We start from the raw sequence: 23,154 nt of genomic DNA on the forward strand, positions 1-23,154 counted from the left end.
AGTATATACGGCCTCTAGCAAAAGCAAGTATCGGACTAAGATTCCTTCGCTTTCCTTCCGCGACCTACGTTCGGGTCTGGTCGGCACCGGTATTGATCAATAAAACAGTTTAGGATTACAAGGAGTTGCACATTGAAAGATGTTTCGCTACTCCCAAGCATAATTATCTACTGATTCCCTATGCAACTTCAGCTGGTCCAGATCGATAACGGAATAGCAGCCAGGGATGGCCGCACAAGCTCAAGTCCAAGCTCAGAATATTGCCAAAAAATGAAAATATTCTTGAAATTTCTCCTACTTGAAATGTATTTCCTGTGCTATATCAGTTTTGGACATAATTAATTCCCTTTAGGAAAAATCAGTGAATAGCTTTAGTACGTAAAATTTTCTAATTCATTGCCACATTTGCCCCAAAATGAGTTCACACTTTTAAGTGCAATCTTGAACGCATTAATTCGTATAAAATACGTGCACAAAATCGCTTGTACAGTCGAGCTCTATGTGGTCAAGGCTTCTGTCTGTCACGTTACATTTTTACGCATATTTCATAAGATAAGTCAGCAAAAATAATAAAAACATATTCTATCATAACTGCACATTATTAAGGTCACTAAGCCGCACATTTTTTCTACAGAAAGTTTTTTTCTATCATGAACCGTTTTCACTTTATTGTCATTTTGATACGTCTGTCACGTTACACAATTTTCGCAGTTAGTTTGGAGGTTGCCCGACTAAATAGAAAAAGTCTGTTCCGTTGGCCCCCAAATTTGAAACAAAACAGTTTTAAGTTAAAGCTTAGAAAACAAGGAAGAGTTTGAAATATAATTTCCCTGAAGAAAAACTTTGTTTTCGATTTTATGGAGTATTCTCAATGATCTGTCACGTTACAACCAGAATCTGTCACGTTACAGTTCTGCATTTTCATTGAAGCAAGGATATCAAGACAATCGTACGCAAATCATCCTTAATCTAGGAACTGAGTATTAACGGGAAATTTCTTGTTTATTTTGAAAAACATATTGGTTTTGATCAACAAACGTGAAAAACTTTTGAAAAGGTCGTAATTTCACGAAGTAACATATTATGTCGAAAGAAAATCCAAAATAACTTGAAAACATTTGCATTTTGAAGGATAATTTTTCGTGAGCATTTTGAATTGAAAACCCATTTTGAAATATATTCTTTAACTAAATTATTTAAAGAAAAAAAATTAATAAAAATTCAAAATTAAAAGAATTATTGAAATATGTTAAAACTTTTTATTGTTATTTTCTCTACGATGTAATTATATTTTAAAGTTTTTTTATTTGCAATTAAATTTTAAACGTGTTATATTTTTTGTGTTTGGTATTTGTGAGTAATTTATTAAAAGGGCGTATTTTCACTACTAGGTATTTTTGTTGAAAAAAAAATCCAAATATTTCGGAAATTTTTTCTTAAGAGCATTTTGCTTCGAAATTATATTTAGTATTAATATTGTGTAAGAAAATTATATTTATGACTGGCAAATACTAAGAAATTTAGAAGAATACTTGAAGTTAAAAATGCTTTCTTACTAATAACTTCCTAATAGTGGAATTATAGTTGCATCAGTTTATAGGATTTCGTTAACAAAAAAAAACATTGTTTTTCTGTAATTGTATTTTCATTTTTTTTGTTTTTATTAACAATGTATTTGAATTTTTAACATTTTTTTGAAAAAATTCGCCAAAAAGTATTCACACAAAACAATTAATTCCCTAGAACTCGCTATCATATAGTTTTTCTGCACAAAAGGCGATTTTCGAACTATATATATTGAAAGTAGTGCATTCAAGACCTCATACGCCCTTTTTAAATATTACTCTTGAATAAAAATTGTTTGTTTAATATTGAAAAATACTTAGTCTCCCATATACATGAAACGTAAAAGGTTTCATCAAAATCAAAGATGGTCACCAATATTGACGCAATTGAATCAAACTTGATAGAATTGCTTTACAGCAGATAAAATCTGTCACGTTACATAAGATAAACTAAGTTTTCTTAAAAAATAATAAAACTTTAAAGTTTTCACAATACACTTTTAAAAAGTAGACTCAAAGTAGTAAGAAAAAATGCAGGTTAGACATTGTATGCATGTTGCTGGTGTGGTCCACAAAACTTTTTTGAATTTTTGATCCGTCACGTTACAAGTTATTTGGTTTCCATTACTTCACAACTGAAAATAAGCAATAATCCATATTCATCAAAATTTATTAAGCAATATCATCAAATTTTAATTAAACTGCGATAGAAAAATGTGGGTACAAGCAAAAAGTTGAAAATATGGATTTTGTTTACCTTTTTATCTCCTTACGGTTTTTTAGTCATTTTCAGGTCATGCAAGTAGCATCAACAAACTTTCATAAATGACACACATGAATTTTTTTTCTGGGATCACCAATCATATTTTTTAATATTAGAGGTTATATACATACGGAAAACAAACAGTTTGACGCAAAATTTGATAAAAAATAATTTCGCCTGTGGTTGCCATTTTCGGAGCCTTGACCATGTGCGAACAAGGATAACATAGCGTCGTGGTATTAGTTGTCACTTTCGCTCCATCCATCATCATTAGCTTTGACTCATTGTTCCGGAGAACAAGAAGACGGGGCGCGTGAAGATCCGAAATCTGTTTAGCAGATCGCAAACAACAAATCACAATTTGTGATTTCGATTCAGCTTTTAGCTGCAATTATATTTGTTTAGATAAAGGTAATGCAGTTATACAATAAAGACTTACATAAATCGGTATTCGTTCAATTGCATACGCTATCTCCCGCTTTTAGTGCAAACTAACTCTATCGTACGCGAATCTAGGTTAGGATAAATTTCCAATTAGCTTATATTTTAATTATTGCAATTGAATCAAATTTACTTACAGTAGTGTTTCGCAGTAGTTCTAAGATAGGTTAAGTTTTACACTAGATATTAAGTTTTAACTAGTTAATAAGTTTTACACTAGCCAATAAATTTTAGGGTTTAGGTTTAGAAATAGAAATTCTTCCGCACGCTGTTAATCTTTTCCTTTTTCTCATTCTGACACTTCTTCCTCTCTACACTCTAAATCTTTCCTCTCTCTAAATGTGTAAATCCTACTCGTGTATGTCCGTGCTCCCAGTTCCGACCATGTCCGTACTGCCAGTTCCAACAATGTACGTGCTGCCAGTTCCAACATTGTCCGTGCTGCCAGTTCCAACATCCTCCCCCCCGTAACACTGGCCACCAGGTTCAGTTTTACGATCCACCTCCAAGACAGCCAACCTCGAGACAGGTCTACGCACAACCCCCCTCGCAGTTTGTACAATCGCTTGACGAATCTTCCCATCCGCTCCTTTGATGACTAACTGCACGCGACCTCGTTCCCAGCCGTTTCTTCTGTCTCCGTCCACGATGTACACCAAGTCTCCTTCGGCGACAGGCTTTACATCCCCGAACCACTTCGTGCGCTTCGTGAGGGTCGGAAGATATTCCCGAGTCCACCTTTTCCAGAAGACGTCTAGTTGAAACTGAATCTGATTCCAGGAGGTCCGCAAGGCTGCCGATGAATCCGTTGGTTCAACCGTTGGCTGACGAACACCGCTTGAGCTCCCCAACAGAAAGTGGTTCGGAGTAATGGCTTCACTTTCTTCGGAAGTCAATGGCAAATACGTCAAGGGACGAGTGTTTACGATCGCCTCCGCTTCTACGACTAACGTCTCCAAAGCTTCGTCGTCCAGCTTACGACAGTTGTTGTAGGCCGTCTCCATCGCGGTTTTGATAGAGCGCACCATTCTTTCCCACGATCCACCCATGTGAGGGGTCGCGGGTGGTATGAATAACCATTTTGTGCTCGTATTGGTGAAGGTTGCTGCAAGCTCTCCTTGTATTTCTTGCATTTGTTCCCTCAACAGTCGGCTAGCACCCTGGAAGTTGGTGCCGTTGTCGCTGTGTATCTCTGCCGGCGAACCCCGTCGACAAACGAAACGCCGTACGCACTTCACGCACGAGTCGGTGCTGAGGCTATGCGCTACTTCTACATGAACGGCTCTAATGGTCAGGCATGTAAACACAGCGATCCAACGCTTTGCGTTGCTTCTCCCGATTTTCACGAGTAGCGGTCCGAAGAAATCGAGGCCCACATAAGTGAACGGTTTAGTGAATGCGGCCATGCGTGCTGCCGGTAATGGAGCCATCTGCGGAGTTTGCGGCTTGACCTTATTTATTTTGCACCATTGACAAGCTGTTGCTTGCTGCTTCACTGCTACTCTCAATCTCGGTACATAATACTTTTGGCGTATTTCATTTGTCACGGTTTCGTGGTTACCATGACGAAACTTACGGTGGTAGTCGTCCACCAATAGTGTGGTAAACCTATGATTTCGTGGGAGTATGACCGGAAACTTCGCATCTAGGTCGATATTAGGGGCTTTCCCAATGCGTCCGCCGATCCGGAGCACCCCATAATCATCCACGATCGGAGACAACTGGTAAATTCTGCTGCTCTTGTCCAGAGGTTCCCACTGCTCAGCTGATTTCTGTTGATTTCGCGCTGTTATCGCCATTTCATCGGGAAATGCCTGCCATTGCACCATCCGTATCAATGAGCGTTCTGCCGATTTGAGCTCCTCCGAACTGAATCTTCCATTTACCGCATTCTCGCTGAGTCGCTTCCGTTTCAGGTTCCCCAGAAATCTATGCACGTGGCCGATGGTCCTCACCGCCCGAGAAAGCTTTGAAAATCGATCCAAATCGATTATCAGCGTTGGCAGGATAATTCCGCGGTGCGCATAGCAAGGGCGCAACTCTTCTTCCGTGTCCACGGAACGAATTCTTTGAACAGGCCAACTTGTCTCCGGTTCGCACAAGAATTCTGGACTTTTGAACCACATACTGTCCGTTGTCAATTTTGGGCCTTTACCCCACTTGGTTGCGGCATCAGCAGGGTTAAATTTCGAGGGCACCCATCGCCAGTCACCGGCATCCGTTGTGGTAAGTAACTCTCCAATACGACAGGCCACGAACTGCTTATACCTGCGATGATCCGCTCGAAGCCACGACAGCACAGTAGCCGAATCGGTCCACAAGTACCTTCGCGCTATGGTGAGACTATGAGCTTCTTCCACGAATTTCATCAACCGCGATCCCAAAACAGCTGCTTGCAATTCCATCCTGGGCACTGAGAGGGGCTTCAACGGAGCTACTTTCGCCTTCGCAGCGACCAACGCACATTCGCCTATACCGTGAGGATTCACTACTCGAAAATAAGCAGCTGCGGAGTAAGCTACCTCGCTAGCATCCACAAAAACGTGCAGCTGTAGTCCATCATAGTGTTCTAGGGTCGCTTCGTGGAAGTAACACCTGGGTATGCGCACTACGCTAACTTCGCTGAAGAGTCTTGTCCATTTCAGCCAACGCTCAAAGATACTATCGCTGACCACATCATCCCACTCGATTCCCGATCGCCAGACGTCTTGCAGAAGCATCTTACCATGGATATGGAAGAAACTCATAAGTCCCAGTGGGTCAAAGAAACCCATTAGGCATTTCAGCATCTGTCTTTTAGTTGGACGTTGGTTGCCTTCCACCAAGTTCTGGATCTCGTTCGTCATCGTTGTAGAGAAGTGAAGTTCATCTGCTTCCGTACTCCACAGTAGTCCTAGCACGCGCTCGAATCCACCGCCTTGAACGATGGTCTTCGTTTCAGCTGATTTGGTTTCGCCTAAGCCATTTAGCACTTCTGCACTGTTCGAATGCCAGCTTCTCAGTTCGAAGCCTCCTTCATCGTGTATCATGCGCATTTCTCGACTGACGCGCAAGGCTTCTTCAGCGCTCTCAAAACTCTCCAAGCAGTCGTCCACATAATGGTTTTCAACTATGCCCTCCACGGCGCGAGGATATTGTTCCCGAAACTCTTCAGCGTTTTTGTTTTTCACGAATTGCGCTGATGCGGGTGAGCACGTTGATCCAAACGTCGCCACATCCATCAAGAAGATCTCCGGACGGTGTGAAGGATCCGAACGCCAGAGGAATCGCTGAGAGTGGCGATCTTCTTTGCGTATGGAGATTTGATGGAACATCTCTTTGATGTCTGCGGTAACTCCAACTTTGAACTGGCGGAAACGTAACAGGACCGCTGGTAACGAAGTCAGTTGATCGGGACCTTTCAGAAGCGCCGTATTGAGAGAAATTCCACTGACCTTTGCCGCTGCATCCCAAATTATTCGCACTTTGTCTGGCTTCCGAGGATTCGTCACCAGTCCTAGTGGCAGATACCAGACTCGTTTCAGGTCCGCATTGAGTAGTTCCTCCTTTGAAGCGAGATGGGTGTAGCCTTTTGTTTGGTATGCAGTCAACTGCTCCTGAACGATCTCCTTAAGCTTCGGTTCTCGTGACAGTTTCTTCTCCAGGCATTCCAGTCGGCTTATAGCCATATTGTAGCTATCAGGGAACTCAATATGGTCATACTTCCATAGCAGCCCCGTTTCGAAGCGTTTGCCAATACGAGTTGTCGTTTGTTCTAGGATACGATGGGCACGCTTCTCTTCTTCTGACACAAGCACGGTCACCGCCTTAGCCGCGACATCCTCTAGCGCGAAATAATCTCTCACTGTGTTATGCAGCTCTTGAGTTACAGTGCAACCGCATGAATGACAGTTCACTGTATGTGTTGTTCCCTCACCCATCTTTCCGCCGTAGACGCACCAGCCCAATCTGGTTTTGACAGCAACGGGTTCGTAACGTAGGCCTTCTTTAGTTCGTAGTGGAACAATCAGATTCAAGTTATTTACTCCTATCAACAGTCTGGGTGTAGCATCTTCATAGCTGGCAATCGGAAGTCCTTGGAGATGACGATACTGGTTGACCAAGCGTTCAAATGATACTGTTTGTTTTGGAAGAGACAACTCCTTCACTGTACGTGCATCTTCTACCTCGTACTCCTTATTTCCGTTCACCGCCGAGATCGTCAGAGAAATTTGTTTTGATGCTGATTCCATCCTCGTCACGTTTCCGGTCCACATCAGACACAAAGGCTTCGTAATCCCGTTGGCGCCGAGCTCGTTTGCAAGTTTATCTTCGACAAGCGTCAGTGACGATCCTTCGTCGAGAAAAGCGAACGTGTTAATGGTAGCTTTACTCCCGCGTAACACCACAGGCACAATACGAAACAGGATGACTTGTTCGAGTACTCTATGCGTGAAGTTTCCCGCTGAATGTTGAAGTTGGCCGTTCAAGACTTGATTGTTTCGTGCTGCGTGCAGTAGAGGATGATGACGATACTCGCAACCCTGGATGCCACACGAGCCCTTGCTGCGACAGCTACGTTTCCCGTGGGCATTCAAGCAGTTTCGGCAAAGTCCGTTCGTATTCACGTACCTCCAACGTTCTTCCATAGGCAGCGCTTTGAACATTCCACAATCCTGAATGCGGTGACCAGGTTTTCTACACGAATAGCACAACCTATCCGGAACAACGGCGGCTACTGGATTAGCAGCGTGTGTGTTAATCGATCCTCTAGTTCTTTGATTCGTTTTCTCCGGCGGCTTGTTCACTTTTGTCATTGTCACTCTACCCACAGAAGTCATCACACTGGACATGAAACTGGCGAAAGTTTTCAAATTGACTTCTCGGCAGTTTTTCAGATGTGCACCCCATTCCATTTTAACGTGAGCGGGAAGCTTCCCGATAAGCTCCGTCAACAAGGACGGATTCGATAAATGTTCACGTTGACCGGCAGCTTCCAAGTGGTCGCAAAGAGTTCGTACCACCATACCAAAATCGATAAGGGATTCCAATTTTTCGGATTTCGGTGCAGCGACAGAACGAACCTTTTCAAGAAGTGCGTCGATTAAAAGCTCAGGCCTACCAAAGAGAAAATGCAGGTCCTCCAACACGTGGGGAACACACTCAGGTAGAACCAAACGACTCTGGACAGCTTCGTATGCAGCACCTTTCAAGCAGCGTTGTAAACGTGTTAAATTTTCGGCACTCGAATATCCACAAGCAAGCGTAGTTGTCATAAAGCTGCTTATGAATACGGGCCAGTCGGTTGGGTTGCCCGAAAAGGGGGGTAATTCTTTCGTCATCACCTGTCGGGCTGCTAACTGCGAGGGGGTTGGAACAAATGTAGACATATTCAAAAGCCCTTGAGGAACTGGGACTGTTCCAAACGAAGGGTTCGGTTGTACCTGCTCTATACACACATTCCTCGTTAGATTCTTTGGGAATACAGCATCACTCTTTTGGTTCATTAGTAATGCCGAGGGAATTTGAATGTTCCCGAACTGCTCGGTTAATTGAGCAATATTATCCTCGCAACACAGTTGGGCTTTCACTTTATTTTTACTATGTGGTGGCTTACCTGGTACTACGGGGGGTAAAGGGTTACCTGCGGGGTTGTGGGTAACGCTTACTACGGCTTGCTCAACGTTGGTTCCCTTGGGGATTGCACCGGTATCCACCAGTTGGATTTGCTTATAATTACCGGCACCTGGAACGGAGTAGCCGTATTGGCCAGCTGGATTTACTGCTGACAATGACGTACGCTGAAGTACGTTTGGTAACGAAGGATGCCTCAGCGGACTCTGGACTTGTCCTACCTGTGGCATCACTGTCCTACCGGGGTAGCAACTGTCTTTCGTGTTCCCCTCGAACTGGGATGTTTGCTGCGGCATTGACAGCGAGGCTGTTTCTAGATTGGTTGAGAATCTAACGGCACCTTCTGCTTGTTCAGCGCATTCTTCCATCCACTGACGCACCTGGTCGATACTCTGCCGCTTGCTTATCCGGCTGCGGTCCGTGTGTTCTTCCTCACATTCCAGTTGGGCCTTTCTAAGTTGGAACATTTGTGACAGATGTCGTTTTTCCGCTTCCAACATTTGTTTTTCCAAGGCTCGTTTCGCTTCAAGCTCCTCTAGTTGTAGCGCTAATCGAGCGGCTCGAGTGGCTGACGATACCGTACGGATGCTTACGTTATCTGGGGTGCATTTACGACACGACCACGGACGGCCTTCAACCGACTCCGATACACCAGCGCACGACATATGCCACCACGCGTCGCATTTGTCACACTGCACAAAATTATCCGCACTATCCGGACGGTCGCAATTCGCACAGCTCGAAGCAACGCCTCCGGTTGGCGTCTGTGGGGTCTCGTTATTACCACTTGTTCCCATATTATCGATCCGTTGGTCGATTTATCTAAAAGTTTTGTTCCGGAGAACAAGAAGACGGGGCGCGTGAAGATCCGAAATCTGTTTAGCAGATCGCAAACAACAAATCACAATTTGTGATTTCGATTCAGCTTTTAGCTGCAATTATATTTGTTTAGATAAAGGTAATGCAGTTATACAATAAAGACTTACATAAATCGGTATTCGTTCAATTGCATACGCTATCTCCCGCTTTTAGTGCAAACTAACTCTATCGTACGCGAATCTAGGTTAGGATAAATTTCCAATTAGCTTATATTTTAATTATTGCAATTGAATCAAATTTACTTACAGTAGTGTTTCGCAGTAGTTCTAAGATAGGTTAAGTTTTACACTAGATATTAAGTTTTAACTAGTTAATAAGTTTTACACTAGCCAATAAATTTTAGGGTTTAGGTTTAGAAATAGAAATTCTTCCGCACGCTGTTAATCTTTTCCTTTTTCTCATTCTGACACTTCTTCCTCTCTACACTCTAAATCTTTCCTCTCTCTAAATGTGTAAATCCTACTCGTGTATGTCCGTGCTCCCAGTTCCGACCATGTCCGTACTGCCAGTTCCAACAATGTACGTGCTGCCAGTTCCAACATTGTCCGTGCTGCCAGTTCCAACACTCATTGTGCCTTGGTACGTATCTTCCATTCGCATACTGATACGATGTACTCACAGAGCTATTTGATTCAATGTTTGAGGCGAAGGTGCATATCTAATTTGATTGCGGTTGCATGCGTGCATTATAGCAATATGTGCTTTCGTTGCGCAAAGATGAAAACTTTTCAGCAACAGATTTACGCGAATCGATGGAAAGCGCAACGAAAGGTTATTGTTTACGCTCGAACAATCTTTGATATCACGTGATTCATTTCCACTGAACCTATCCTGCTTTGATTTTAATAATACATACTACAAAGCCTACTTATGTATGAATACACTGCCACTCAAGAGTCCGTCGCAAAACGCACATAAGTCCATACATTACAATATTTTCGATTCTTGTATATTTATTGCTTCGTTACGTAACGTTCGAGTTTTCAGCTACACTCCACCAAGGCATGTATAGAAGCCTGATAGCACATAACTGGACAAACAGTATTCTCTCCGCTTAAATTATTATAGTTCCTCAAAGGCGGAACAATCATCACCTTTATCGTACGTGGGTCCGTTATTCTCTCAAGTTTGCGCTCATGTCACAACATATCCCATACAAACTGCATGTCGCTTCGGACTGCCCGGGGTAGAAACAATTCTGAGTGTCCAGTTCAGAGCTTGAAAAACTTGACATACGCGCGTAAACCTGAAAAAGAAACGAAATTAAATTCATGCCCGCCGCGAAGAATGAAATGTTTGGTTTGTTTCCCTCGTCATTCGTTCTCCCAACATAGCGCATTCAGCGGTTTCAGAAGCAAACTGAATTTGATGTTTATTAATTTTTGTTTTTTTTTCCTCGGCTTTTCGGTCTTTTAAATCAGACCGAGTACTGTATATTTCCCGACGTTTCGGCCACTGGTTTTTGGCTTTTTTCAAGGGAATAACAAATTCGTGCAATATACAATACCGAAAAGCCGAGGAATAAAAACCAAAAATTTACCTGAAATGAATTATTGAGCAAAAGTGCGCCAGATATAGACTACGCAGTACACTTATGCCCGAAAATGTAAAAGATACCAACTTCTGCCTTCAAACTGTGCACCTAATAACCTGTATTTCCCGGTGAAATCGGGTTTGTTAATTAATGTAATTAATTAGCTTTTACTTGGCTAGATTAAGCGTTATAACAACAGAAATGAACTGATCACATTGTTGTTCACTTGTAAAATGTTGAATCAAGGAAATGTAAATATCTTTTAACCAGCACAGCCTCTGGTCGAATAGGGGGAGCATGTACCCACCCCTCCCTGGAACCATCAGTGTTACGCAGTTGATGTTCTTCCAGCTGAAACACTGAAATTTACACAATGTAAACAATACACATTTAACTAATTTCACCCAAAATTTCAATAGAGAATAGCTAATAGAAAAAAGTTGTGAAAAAAATTAAAAGTAATGCAATTTGATTCCGTACGCCCTTTATTAGGAGATTGTGTGTGTAAAAGTTTTTTGATATTTTTCCACCTCTAACTCTAACGATAATTTAAAAGAAAATGAATTCCGCGCCCAACACTTCTATTGTAAAAATCGATCGGAAAATGCTGAGTTATTCAATTATCTCGAAAGTGTATTTTTAGAGAATTTAGGTTTTCATATCGTTGTAGAATGAAACTGTATGTAAATCCGACGAATCAATAATTCATAAGAATGCAGCAAAACCAAAGCCTGCTGAGTAAGAGCCAATCACCCCGTCACAGTTGACGGGAAAGAAAGTGAAAACATACATGCCGATTAAAGGCAGATTCGTTGTGACCTCCAGATGAAAAGAAAAAAATGACAGCGAATCAAAGGTTACCAAAAAGCGTATAACGACTTCGAAACGGACGGAACCATGTGGAACCAAGCGCATGCGGGAAGATTAATTGTTCAGATAAAAAGGTCTAAAGTCGGTTGGAACATGGTACGCAATGAAGAGAATTATTGGAGACAATCAAATAGGGGTACGAAGCGTTTCAAAACGATGAATAAGTTGGAGAAATGTAACAGACCCAAAAAGCGTGATTTACGCCAACATTAACTGGATCCAAGATAATGCCAGAGGGAAGTATCAAACAGTATAAATAGTTCTTGTCATGGTCACTTTATTTACACTAAGAACAACTGGTTTCCGATGGAAGGCATGCAGAGAGTCTCGGCATACCTGACGGCATGAGTCATCGTCAGGTGTTTGTTGGGAGGACTTTCTTTTATCTAATTTCTAATAAACCACCACGTCGGAACGTCGGCATTTCAGGCTTTATTATTGTTGTGTACAGCTGGTTTGCAAATCACAACCAAACGCCTGCCGAGGATACAGTGATGATGTCACCAGCCATTGTTATCCACAGGAATCATGTTTTCGTGCTAGAATAAAATTTAATTAGTATTTGTACATACACGAAATAGAATCATGAACAGACGAATAGAATGGCCAACCTTTTTTCGGCAAATAAACCTAAGAGAAACCACTTTGTTTACCCATAAACGGACAACATCAAATTTCAAACGCACTCGATTGCCTGACAAAGGAGTGGCGTACTTTGTTCCAATAATAATTCGCAAAAATGACTCACAGAAAACAACAGAATCCATTGAGAACGATCGTGACACCACAATTCCGGTCATGTTTTATGCACATGCGGTTTTTGAGCGTTGGCTCAAAGCAGAAAGAAAGATTGAAAAATTAGCATACAATTCAGTACAAAAGTCGGGGTCCACCTCATGCGAGCAGCAACCCGGCAGCAGCAGCAACACGTCAGTAGCAGAACCTTGCCCCTTTCGCAAAGACTTTGGCCAACCTTGAACTCAAAACGAACCCCAGTCGGTTAAGGGTCTTAAATCGTACCGGAATCGATACGTTGCGACCCGGTTGGAGTTATGGGCTTTGGAAGCATAGTTCCAAAGTGTGGACATGGTAGTTAAATTTGTTTGTTTTAGAACAGATGGTCGGGGAGACGGTTTTTTGTTGTTGGTGTTGTTGTACCACGAACCTTCTCCACATACATCTCTCGGTGGATTACGTGTCTGTTTTCAATGGGGGCAGTGCGGGCATCGCGATTTTTTTTCTCTCCCTCATTTTCGGATATGTCTGTGGTTTTTATTGGCGTAGATGTTGGAAGTGCGTTTTTAGCGAATCAATGCGGCATGGTTCCTTCAACCGTACGGTACTGCAAATATTTCAGAAATTTTGTTGGTCCTTTTTTTTAAATATCAAAAATAGAAGAGCTTAAAGAGGTTACACACCGTGGCAGTTGGTCAAAGAAATCAATATTTGAGTAAAAAAGAAAATCAGATCGATCGGTGAATTAGTTCTAGAGATATCGCGGAAATCGCAAATACTTTAAAGCGGAACCATAAACAGTTGAGGTTTGCTTTTTAACTGGACCACTTTGCCAATCAATTTAGAAAAATTAGATATGTGAACCAGAGTGTATGTAAGGAGAGTGAAGACAACTGTCATGATTATCTGTCAGTGATATTCCAAACGAATACAAGACCTCTCAAAATACATGGATTTGACTCGTTTGGAATGACACTGACAAATAATCAATGTTCCAATTTTGACTCTCTTTATATGCACTCAGATGTGAACGTATGAATTTACACTACTAGCATCTCCTTTATCCAGTTTTTGACATGTCAGTTTTTTTTCGCAAAAAAGATTAGTAGGCTTTGATTTAATTGTTAAAATATAAAATAAGTAAAAAACCGATAGAAATAATAATATACAAATGTGGATATAAAATTTTTAATTCTCATTTTTTGCAGATAGAATTACCGCAAGCCTACCATCTACCACCACTTTAAATTTATTAATTTATAGTTGCCCGACACTTTCAGCATCGACGGCACCACCAAGCAGTCCCAGACACGCACAATAACATACAGCAGTAACCGAACTGCCCAATTTAGACCATAATTGAAGCGAGTTCCATCCGCACCCCCACCAGTTGGTGTGCGCACACACTGTGCGATGGCAATCGGCGACAACTGGACACCTTATAATAAATAAACATCTTGTGCCCAATGACCAAATTCGGCGGGGGTTTCGTATCATATGTATATTTTTTTTTGTTTATGAACGAATGTTTCAATAAATCTTCTCCTTAAATTGAGGCACTTTTTAACTCGAGTGCAGGTACGGGTATTTATGAATAATGTATGGAACGGTTCGCTTGTATTCTCCGGCGAGAGATGTCGCTGTTTTATGAGAGATGACATTTCGAATGGCACGATTACGTAATGCGAATCACGGGGATAGACGCTGTGCGTGTACAGTGTTGCTTTTATGCACACCTAGAAAAAATAGTGTAAATTTACGTCTCCTGACCCTGACATATACGAGCATCAAAAATAACTTAGTTTTACGTTTGATTTTAATTTTACATGACGTTGAATTTCGTAAATCATGTAATTTTACTCCTCATACAGCGTTTGTTCTGAATGGTAGGAAGTGTAATCTTATGTCATTGGGCATGTAAAGTATATGTTCCATGTAAAATTAAACGGAACACGGTAATGTTCCGTCATTTCGTAAATTACGGTTTGTTGAATTGTGTCATGTTTGCAATTACGTCAACGATAAAATTCAGATTTTTTTGGTGTGTGGAAATGATCGAAATGTTTAAAGGGTGCATCCGGTATTTCTATCTGATATCAAACAAAATCTTGCCAAACAGACATAACCTAAAATGTTGCCAACAGTACAAAAGTCAAATAAAAAATTGGAAATAGTTTCAATAATTTTAAAGCAAACTCAAAATAGTACACTCACCCTGTAAATTCAACGTAGGTTATTACTGAAAGATCCGTCAGATAAGACCTCCCAGATTGAAGCGCAAGATAAATCTCCGATCGTGCCTACCGTGAATGACTAGCTATTCATCACAATCTAAGTAGTCTGGTAGCGGATTGTCAAGCCAGATTATCGCACTTCTTCTGACTGTTCTGAGCTATTAGAACGCAGACTGTTGATTGTTCACTGATCGATCGGTGGCCTCAGGAGAGGAAGCAGTTGACAGTTGGCGGCCTCCGCACTATTCAAATGTCTCCGCGATGTGCAGCGGCGTGAAGGTTCCCTCTCTTAATATCAATAATAAATCGTCGACACCGTTTTGTTTTGATTAGCCTAGACTGATTTTCTTTAATCATTTTAATCGACAAAGGAAAAAAAATCTCTCCAAAACTCTTGCGCTTGGTGTGGTCTTTGATAAATTGGTATCTTATGCTTGGAGTCGCTCAAAAGTTGTTTTTCCCAAGTTAGGAAAAAACTCTATTAGGTTGAGCTTCTGACGATAAACGTATTAGTTTATTTAATTGGGATATACATCACCATTATAGACTCCTTTTCGAGTTGAGAATTATGTAAGAATTATATAAAAAGTGTAATTTATTAAACAACAAGTTAGGTCCAAATATTAAAAGATTTTCAATCTGGTAGGATTACTGTTCCGAAGCTCATCTAATCCCCTCTATACATGTTCAAGATGGGTACAGGTGGGCACATTTTTTTTCTATGTATAAGTGCGGTTGTCATTTTTCTTTCATGAAGCCGATAATACAGGATGATATGAAGAAGAAAAACACAAACAAACAACGTTGTGGGCTTTTCTGTTGCCATAAGTTTTGTTTCGCTTTGGTCATAATTATATTTTATCGGTAGTTTCGAGATAAAAAGTGTCCCTAAGTATTCGAATCGGACGATCCGAAGCTTGGCCTTTTCTCAATTTTCATTGTGCGCCAAAGTATCAGGATTCTCGTCTGGATATTTATGTTTATTTCCAGGGCCCCGGACACCATGTTTAATTTTACAAATATAAAACTAATACACTCAAGAGTGTGATATGTTCCTACGTTTCTTTTTCTTCATCTTGATCCATGTTATGGTAAAATGTAAAATTTCCGTAGCTAATCTCTATTTGCAAACATTTTCATTGATGATCTTGTTATTAAAATAAGAAAGAACTGTTAAAAAATCCAAAAATTGGTTCATCGGTTGCGGAGATATCAAGTACACCACTAACGCTACTGTAAAGAAATGCTTCGCGGTAATAGTCGATGAATTTGTCGATTTTGGCATGAAAGCATTTTCCGGTCGAGATATTGCCCGCGGAATTTTTTTTGAAGAAGGTAAGTTTTTTGGAATAAATAAAAAAAAAATTTTCCGAGGATTCCCGTATCCCGGGAATGGGAAAACACAATTCACGAGATGCAACCTCTAGTGCGCATACGACACGCGTTTTTTTGCCTCGCGTTCATTTTCAAGGTACTTTCTTTTGCTTTTCTTTCATTTTGAACGAACTTTTTACGCGTGAGTATCGCGTTTATATACCATCGCGTGGTGGTAGAAATTTATGGAGTTATCTTGGATTCCAGTATCACTGCATAGTGTTGGTTGTTTCAAGGACGCCTTGCTCAAGGAAGTAAAGATTCTTGATTGAAAGCGATTGCACTCAGTACCATACGAAGAAATGAAGAGTGTATACCGTCCACCGGATTTATTTCGAGCGGCTTTTGCTGGGTCTCTCTTATCTAGTTATGTTCTTAGTAATAAAGTTCGTATCCCTGTTCATCTTGTGTACTTTTAATATACTATTTTCGGGCGAGTCTGATTGTGACAGAACGTGCGTATACGGAATGGTACATCTCTTGTTATACCTGGTGGACCCAAAAAACGGAAAGAAAAATCTTTTCCTAAACTTAAATCTCCACCGTTATTATGGGACAAATTCAGGCTCTGATGTGTAAGAAGCTAAACAAGGCATTTTTTCAAAGAACTATTTGAAACGAAATGGGGCTGCTCGTGCGAACCTTGAATAATGTACGAATTGGTAAAACAAATTTGACAGTATATGTCGTGCCAAATAGTCGCCTCGTTGATAACTTGTCTAGAGAAAAATAAATGAGTACTTTTTTGAATGAAGAAACGAAGTGCGAGTAGTGACAGCGAAAAATTTTCGAGATTTTCAATATTGCTCCAGATCTTTCACTATTCCCCACAAGTGACGGCTCCTAGATTCACCTTTTACGACGGTGGAATTTTCTATTGCATTCCTCTCATGCAACAATAACACTCCGGGTTCAGGCAACTTGGTAAAAAATTTATTCAAGAGATTTCTTGAACAGAATATTGTCCCGCGTGACTGAACGGAAGTGAGAGTTATCACCATTCCAAAAGCAGGAAAACCAACCTCCGATCATAACTCGTATCGTCCGATTGCACTGCTATCCTGCATCGCGAAATTGTAAGAGAAATTTATCGAATACGATGTTTCGACGATTGTGTTGGGGTGAACGGTTTGTTATCAGCCACTCAGTTTGGTTCCGCAGGGGAAGGCGAACGAACTTGCAGTATTTTCGACAGAAATCCATTTCGCTTATACAGAAAAAATCACAAATAGCGTCTGCGTTCTTAAACATAGAACGAGCATTTTCTTCAAGTTTTTGTCTATTAATGTGCATGAAATGTGCAGCATTTAATGGAAGAGGAAATGCGGTCCAATTGAGCTTGCGATGTGCATATAAGATAAATTGATTTTGTATTGATTCAATGCGTTCTTCATGCAGGATAGTGTAAGGAAGCTGCAATATTCCAGAATTGATCTGACATATGTATTATATATAATGATTTAATTATGCAAGGAGCTCAAAATTAATACTCAAGTGTTTAATACAGCCCAACTTACTATTTGCTTTATTTAATATTGTACTGTAGTGTTCCACTTAACTTAATTCTAATTCACATCTCACAAAATCTTAGTGACAAACATAATAGAAATAAAACACGAAGCATAATAATTTTTAACAACTTAAAAAAATGTATTGCTTAATCAGCAACAACGATTCGGCAAGACAGAGAAAAAAAAATTGTTTCGTATCTTTTGTGGTTATAATCAAAAACCGAACCTGCAACCCTTGGGACTCCGGCCCAATGCACAAACCCTTATACTATCCCTGGATTATGATGACGTCCCAGGAAGAACACACGATTATCGCATTGGCGACAGTGATCGTACCTCGTACTCGTACTCTAGAGAAATAGAGAGAGGTCACACACAGCCACCGCTACGACCCAAAACACATGAGATCTATTTTATTTCCCCGATAGATACCAAGGCTCCACTCACTCCAAAAGAACTCGACAATTGTCACACATCCAAATGTACTTTTGAGCAGTTGCAAGCCAACAAATCGTCTTCCGTTACGCCAGTGCAGTGTTTGTGGAAGTGTCTAATTCTATCACAGAAGCTTTTACAAACTTCTGGGTCAGATTTTTATACATCCCAAATAAAAAAGATCTCGGCGAGGAGAAAAATCGATTTTCTTTAATGGCATACAATTTGCGAAGTTGCAAATAAATACATTTTAACCGTTGAAAAGTAAACAACGGTTGTTGATGAGTTTTTGGACGAAGTAAGATATTTCATCGCGAAAAAAAGAGATATATCAGAGCACACAGTATTGAAACACGGTAATACGAATCAACAACGCGTTATTGTTTTGTCTAAGGCTATCAATGAAACTGCGAAACTAATTTTTGTTGGCTTTCATGTTTTATTTTTCTATTCCGTTGATTCGTAGAAAGCATTGAATCCGTAGTCGACAAGAAAATCCGTACGGTTGGCCACCCTGCATTGAGAGATTTCATCGCCACCGTCACGCACTCAGCGTACTCAAGTAAGTGCTACTCAAATCTCAGCAGGCCGCGCTTCTTGTACACGTTCTAACGTGTTCTGCGTCAGCTCGTCTCGTTACCGCTAATATAGTTACTGCCCGGGTCGTCGTGCGTTGTTTTTCGCCTTTTCGATTGCAAAAATAGATTAATTTGTAAGTGAATCGTTGTGCTAATATCATTTTAATACTTTTAACTAAGGTTTACCGGTTCTAGAGCGTTATAAGGCGATGGCAAGGAAAAAAAATTGGTGGAATTTGTTTAGTGAAAAACCTTTCGATAACGAGTGCTAGGGGTTGAAAAAAGGGGAATGACCGCAATTTGTGTTTAAATAGATATTCTTGCAATTGGCTGCTGCTCGCTTTTGTGCATATTTGTGATTCAGCAGAGGAATCCGCGTGACAACCCTAGTTATCAAGACCGCATCGAGTGCTGTTGATTGTTGATTAAAATGATGATTAGATCATGTCATTCCGTAGATTCCGGTTTGAGTGTTAAATTAGAAAAAGCGGACTATGTATGTTGCTATGAAAAATGTTGGCAAAAGTCATTACTAAAAGCAGAGCAAATGTTAACGTGAAAATTGGCACGTGCTTAGTTTTCTACAGTGTACATGTTCATAATGCGGTACCCGTACCGCAGTAAAAAAATCATCGTGCGCACTCACCGTACACTCAAGCGAGGGCATCTCAATCCGCTGTGTGCGGATTGAAAAGTTCGAACGTGTACGGCGTCATCGCGCGATCGTGCTAATCTAGTCGTTGCACTACTGGATCGGCAAGCATCGGTTACTGCCCTGTTCGTATGGGGCCGCGCGTTCTGTTGCAGTAAATAGGTTTATTTGTAATCAAAATTAGTGTTCTATCGGTGTGGTTTCCGTCAACGTCAACGGAACGTCACCGTTCCGTCAGGATAAGTTACATGCAGTTAAATGGAGGCATTCACACACAACATCAACGGCACGGAACGTTTTGACGTACGGCATGTGTGAACGGGCACAAGAGAAAAGTATTAAACTTATCCTGACGGAACAGTGACGTTCCGTTGACGTTGACGGAAGCTGATGTATCGTCTGAATCGTACTTTATTAAAATACTTTGAAATTTTCTGGAAATGCTGCATCCGTCGGTTCGAGTGCGTGATGGGGTGAATGCATGAATAAAATAAAGGAAAATTTTAAGGGGAAATTCGGTCAGTGAATAATCTTTAATTAGTGAGTGCTAGGAGTTGAAAATAGGAATGTAAATGTATGCAATTTTGGCTGGAATGGGTAATATTTTATACATCGATCGGATGCTGCTGTTCGGTTCCGTTCATATTCGAGCGAATGTGCTTGGAGTGGAGTTATCAGCTCTGATGCCGTTTTTGAACCTGTGTGCCGATTCAAAAAATCCTTTTACCGGATATAGTGATTTATAACCATTTTTTAAATAGAAAATAAAATGCATCTTCAAGAAAATCGGTGTTTCCTTAAGGCAACTCTTAAAGCAGAGTTTGTGAAAGAGAAAAATAAAAATCCTTGGTGAAGGTTCCTTCTGGTGAAAATATGGAGTAGTGCTTACGCTGAAAAAATTGAGAAAATGAATGTGTGAGGGAAAAGTATCGACCGCAGGTGAACAACGTTCTTCACAATCTCGAGGTGAGTTAAGCAAAGCATAGTTTGTGGAGATAGCTTATATTTTGTTTTAATTTAGAACACATTTTGACCCACGTTGATATTATTATTTGAAACTAAACAAAAAAAACTTTAATTATGAGTAAAATATTTTGAGTCCAATATTTAACAGTGAAATAAAATTTGATGAATTTCTTTCAAGTGTATAGTGTTAAGCCACTTCATGCTTGTCCGGATATGCCGCAGACTCAGGTGATTCGCATTTCAAATGCCAAAATATCCTGAATAGAATAGAATATCCTACGGTAGAAGACAAAGGATTAAGTCGCCGGGAAACTCTAAGCTTGTTCATATGACCCTATTCCACGCTTTACTAAACTTTCTTCCTTCAACTCCTTGTTCTTCCTTGCGTACTATGGCTCTTAATATAGAAAAATATACTTCACACCTTCCAATCCCTTGCTAATTAAATGCCGTTACAACATAAAAAATGGATCAATAGTCGTTAAAAAAAAACTAGAAAAAAGAAGAGACTGGTGTTCAAACTAACGGCTTAACTACACACTTAATTTTTTATTCCAAATCTCAGCTTTTTCCATCTTTTGCCGAAATCTCAACAGCTGAGATTTGGCAAACATTATTTTTTGCGGAGATCTCAGTAAAAGTGACGTTTGAGTGCTGAGACCCGGAAAATATTTCACCGAAGATCAGCAAACTAATCTCACTTTACTGAGATATCAGTTTCTAAATTTGCTGACTACACAGCTGTTGGGGAATTACCGAGCAGAATTGAGTGTATAAATAGATTTTTCAGCTTTCAAAACGGTAGGTTAAATACCAAAATTATACAGAATACACTTCGTGCTGTTTACACAGGCTAACAAACGTAACACTCGAAAACAGTTCTTTGCCCGCTTTATCGGTCATTTTGAATATATTTTTAGTGGGACTGTCATCACGTATACTATGCTGACGCCACTAACATATGGGGAAGTATAAGTCAAGTCTCTTGATATACAATGTATTACATTAAGCGACATTTCATTCCCCTCAAAAAAGCGATAATGGTTTAGAACTCTCTTGAGGATTAAAGTCACTCGAAACGAGCCTAACAGACGTTGAATATACCAACTCACCCTCCACCATGTATGCCGCTGAATGTAATTGCTTGTAATCAAATATCTTAACTTCCTTGAGACAGTAACGCTTGATACGGTGACAACACCGTCAATCTCAACGTTGCGCAATGAGATGTAAACGTGATACGCGTAAAGAACTCGCAGGAGGCTATCTGGTTATGCTATCAAGGCAAATTTGAAGCATATCTGTTGAATGTCGCGATTTATTTTTCTGCAGATAATTGTGAAATGCAATTGCTTGGTATAGGTATGACTAAGCGATTTACACTTTTATCCTAAAGAAACCCATCCAGATCCAGAAGATAGTTGAGGACGAAATTTCATTCTTGATGAGGCAGGGAAATCAGAAGTATCATAACGCTTTTATAATCCAAATGTTAGAAAATTATGGAAGCTTGTTCTCCTACAATGTCAAATTACAATGGTTTTATCACATTAATATGCTCGATCCTAATTGACGTGAATGTTTGGAGTCCTTTAACAATATTGATCATACCATTTTACATTGTCCACGATGTGCTGAAACAAGAAGAAATTTTCTTTCCGTTCTTTCTTTTGTAGGAAAACCAATCTTTCATGCTGTGAGAAGAACATTACAAGTATTAGAGATTTTGGTGTGCTTAAAGTCATACAATACTTCATATAAGACTTGTGACTATTTATTTTTATTTAGTGTCTAACAGGTTGCCAAGACGATGCCAGTTATTGGTGAGATGAGCTCGAAATGCAAAATTCAACATTATTTTTGTAACAAATAACAATTTAGCATTTTTTTGTTGGATTCATGTATATTTCCACGAAATTTATTCTCTTTTCCGTGAGCCGAATAAGAGTAGTTTTACCACAGGGCGCCGATGCTAAATCCAGCCGAAAGCAGTTATTATGCTTCTCACATAAAGACAGCAAGCTCTTCTGCAGACACTCGGATCGATAGATTTGCGCATTTACAGTTATGGTTGTGCGAAAATGGGGGAATTCTAACCGCAGGAACATATTGATTGCCATACCAGTATATTTTGTCCAACTTTCTCCACTTGAATCGACCTGTTCGCATTGCTTATATCTTCCCCTGTGATACAGGAATAATATTGCTGTTCTGGAAGAGTTCTTGAATCTGTTTGATTGTTAACGTCAATTTGACGTGAGATTTTGACATTCAATTGCTTATAAATCATTGGATGATGACAAAGGATAACAATGCTATATCAACAAGATGTTAGAATTTAAAACTGATTCGAACCTAGTTCCTTCCCAGCTCACCTAGATTCGATTCCCAAAGCATCTACAATCGAATCTAAAAAGGCAACCCAGTTAAAATGTCCAGAACATCCCGATAATTAACAAACATTCTGATATTTTTAACGCCACCTTCGGTGAGCTTCAGACAAATAAATAAATATCACTGAGCATCACCCAAAAAAGAATTCCACCGAAACCCACGCTTGCAGGACACATCCGTTGCATCAAACACGCGAAAATCCGCTGTCTGGCAATCAACACTCAACTCGAAATACTGTGCTTCGATCAATAAATGTATATTTGCCCAGTTCGGTCGCTTAATTATCATTTCCTTCACAATGGCTGACATCAATAATACACACACACTGCTGCTGCTGCTGCTACTACAGGGGGGCTAATAATGGAGCGGGCTGTGAGATGCCCCAAGGGGCAATTCTTTATTGGATATGGCGATCGTGTAGCGTCGTTTAATTGTGCGATTACCATATGGTCAGTGTTTGGCCATTTATCGTGACCCCGGCGATGGCTAATGCGACGGGAGAACAATTTCCATATTCCATTCGAAATTGGGCATGTGGCAGTACAAGTTTTTTTCCCATAGTCACGTGTGAATATCTAATTTGTAAAATGATTCCAGAAAAATCTCGATC

General features: G+C 40.3%; 2 protein-coding genes across 3 annotated transcripts in view; one reads left to right on the forward strand and one right to left on the reverse strand.

Annotated features, from left to right (window-relative positions):
* The window catches only part of LOC131688556 (microtubule-associated protein futsch-like), a 185,291-nt gene that overhangs the window by 5,312 nt on the left and 156,825 nt on the right, over nt 1–23,154 (forward strand). The window lies entirely within an intron of this gene.
* On the reverse strand, nt 2,767–9,179 carry LOC131676170 (uncharacterized). The gene is made up of 2 exons (XM_058955290.1): nt 2,907–9,179; nt 2,767–2,840 (listed from the first exon to the last, which is right to left on the reverse strand). Exon 1 carries the CDS (start codon nt 9,177–9,179, stop codon nt 3,120–3,122), a length of 6,060 nt encoding a protein of 2,019 aa, XP_058811273.1. The 3' UTR covers nt 2,767–2,840; nt 2,907–3,119.

This window comes from Topomyia yanbarensis, chromosome 1 (assembly GCF_030247195.1).
Source record: "Topomyia yanbarensis strain Yona2022 chromosome 1, ASM3024719v1, whole genome shotgun sequence".
NCBI classification, from domain to species: domain Eukaryota; kingdom Metazoa; phylum Arthropoda; class Insecta; order Diptera; family Culicidae; genus Topomyia; species Topomyia yanbarensis.

What these genes read in the sequence shown, in the direction of transcription:
- LOC131676170 (XM_058955290.1), bottom strand. Translation starts at nt 9,179, where the DNA reads ATGGGAACAAGTGGTAATAACGAGACCCCACAGACGCCAACCGGAGGC.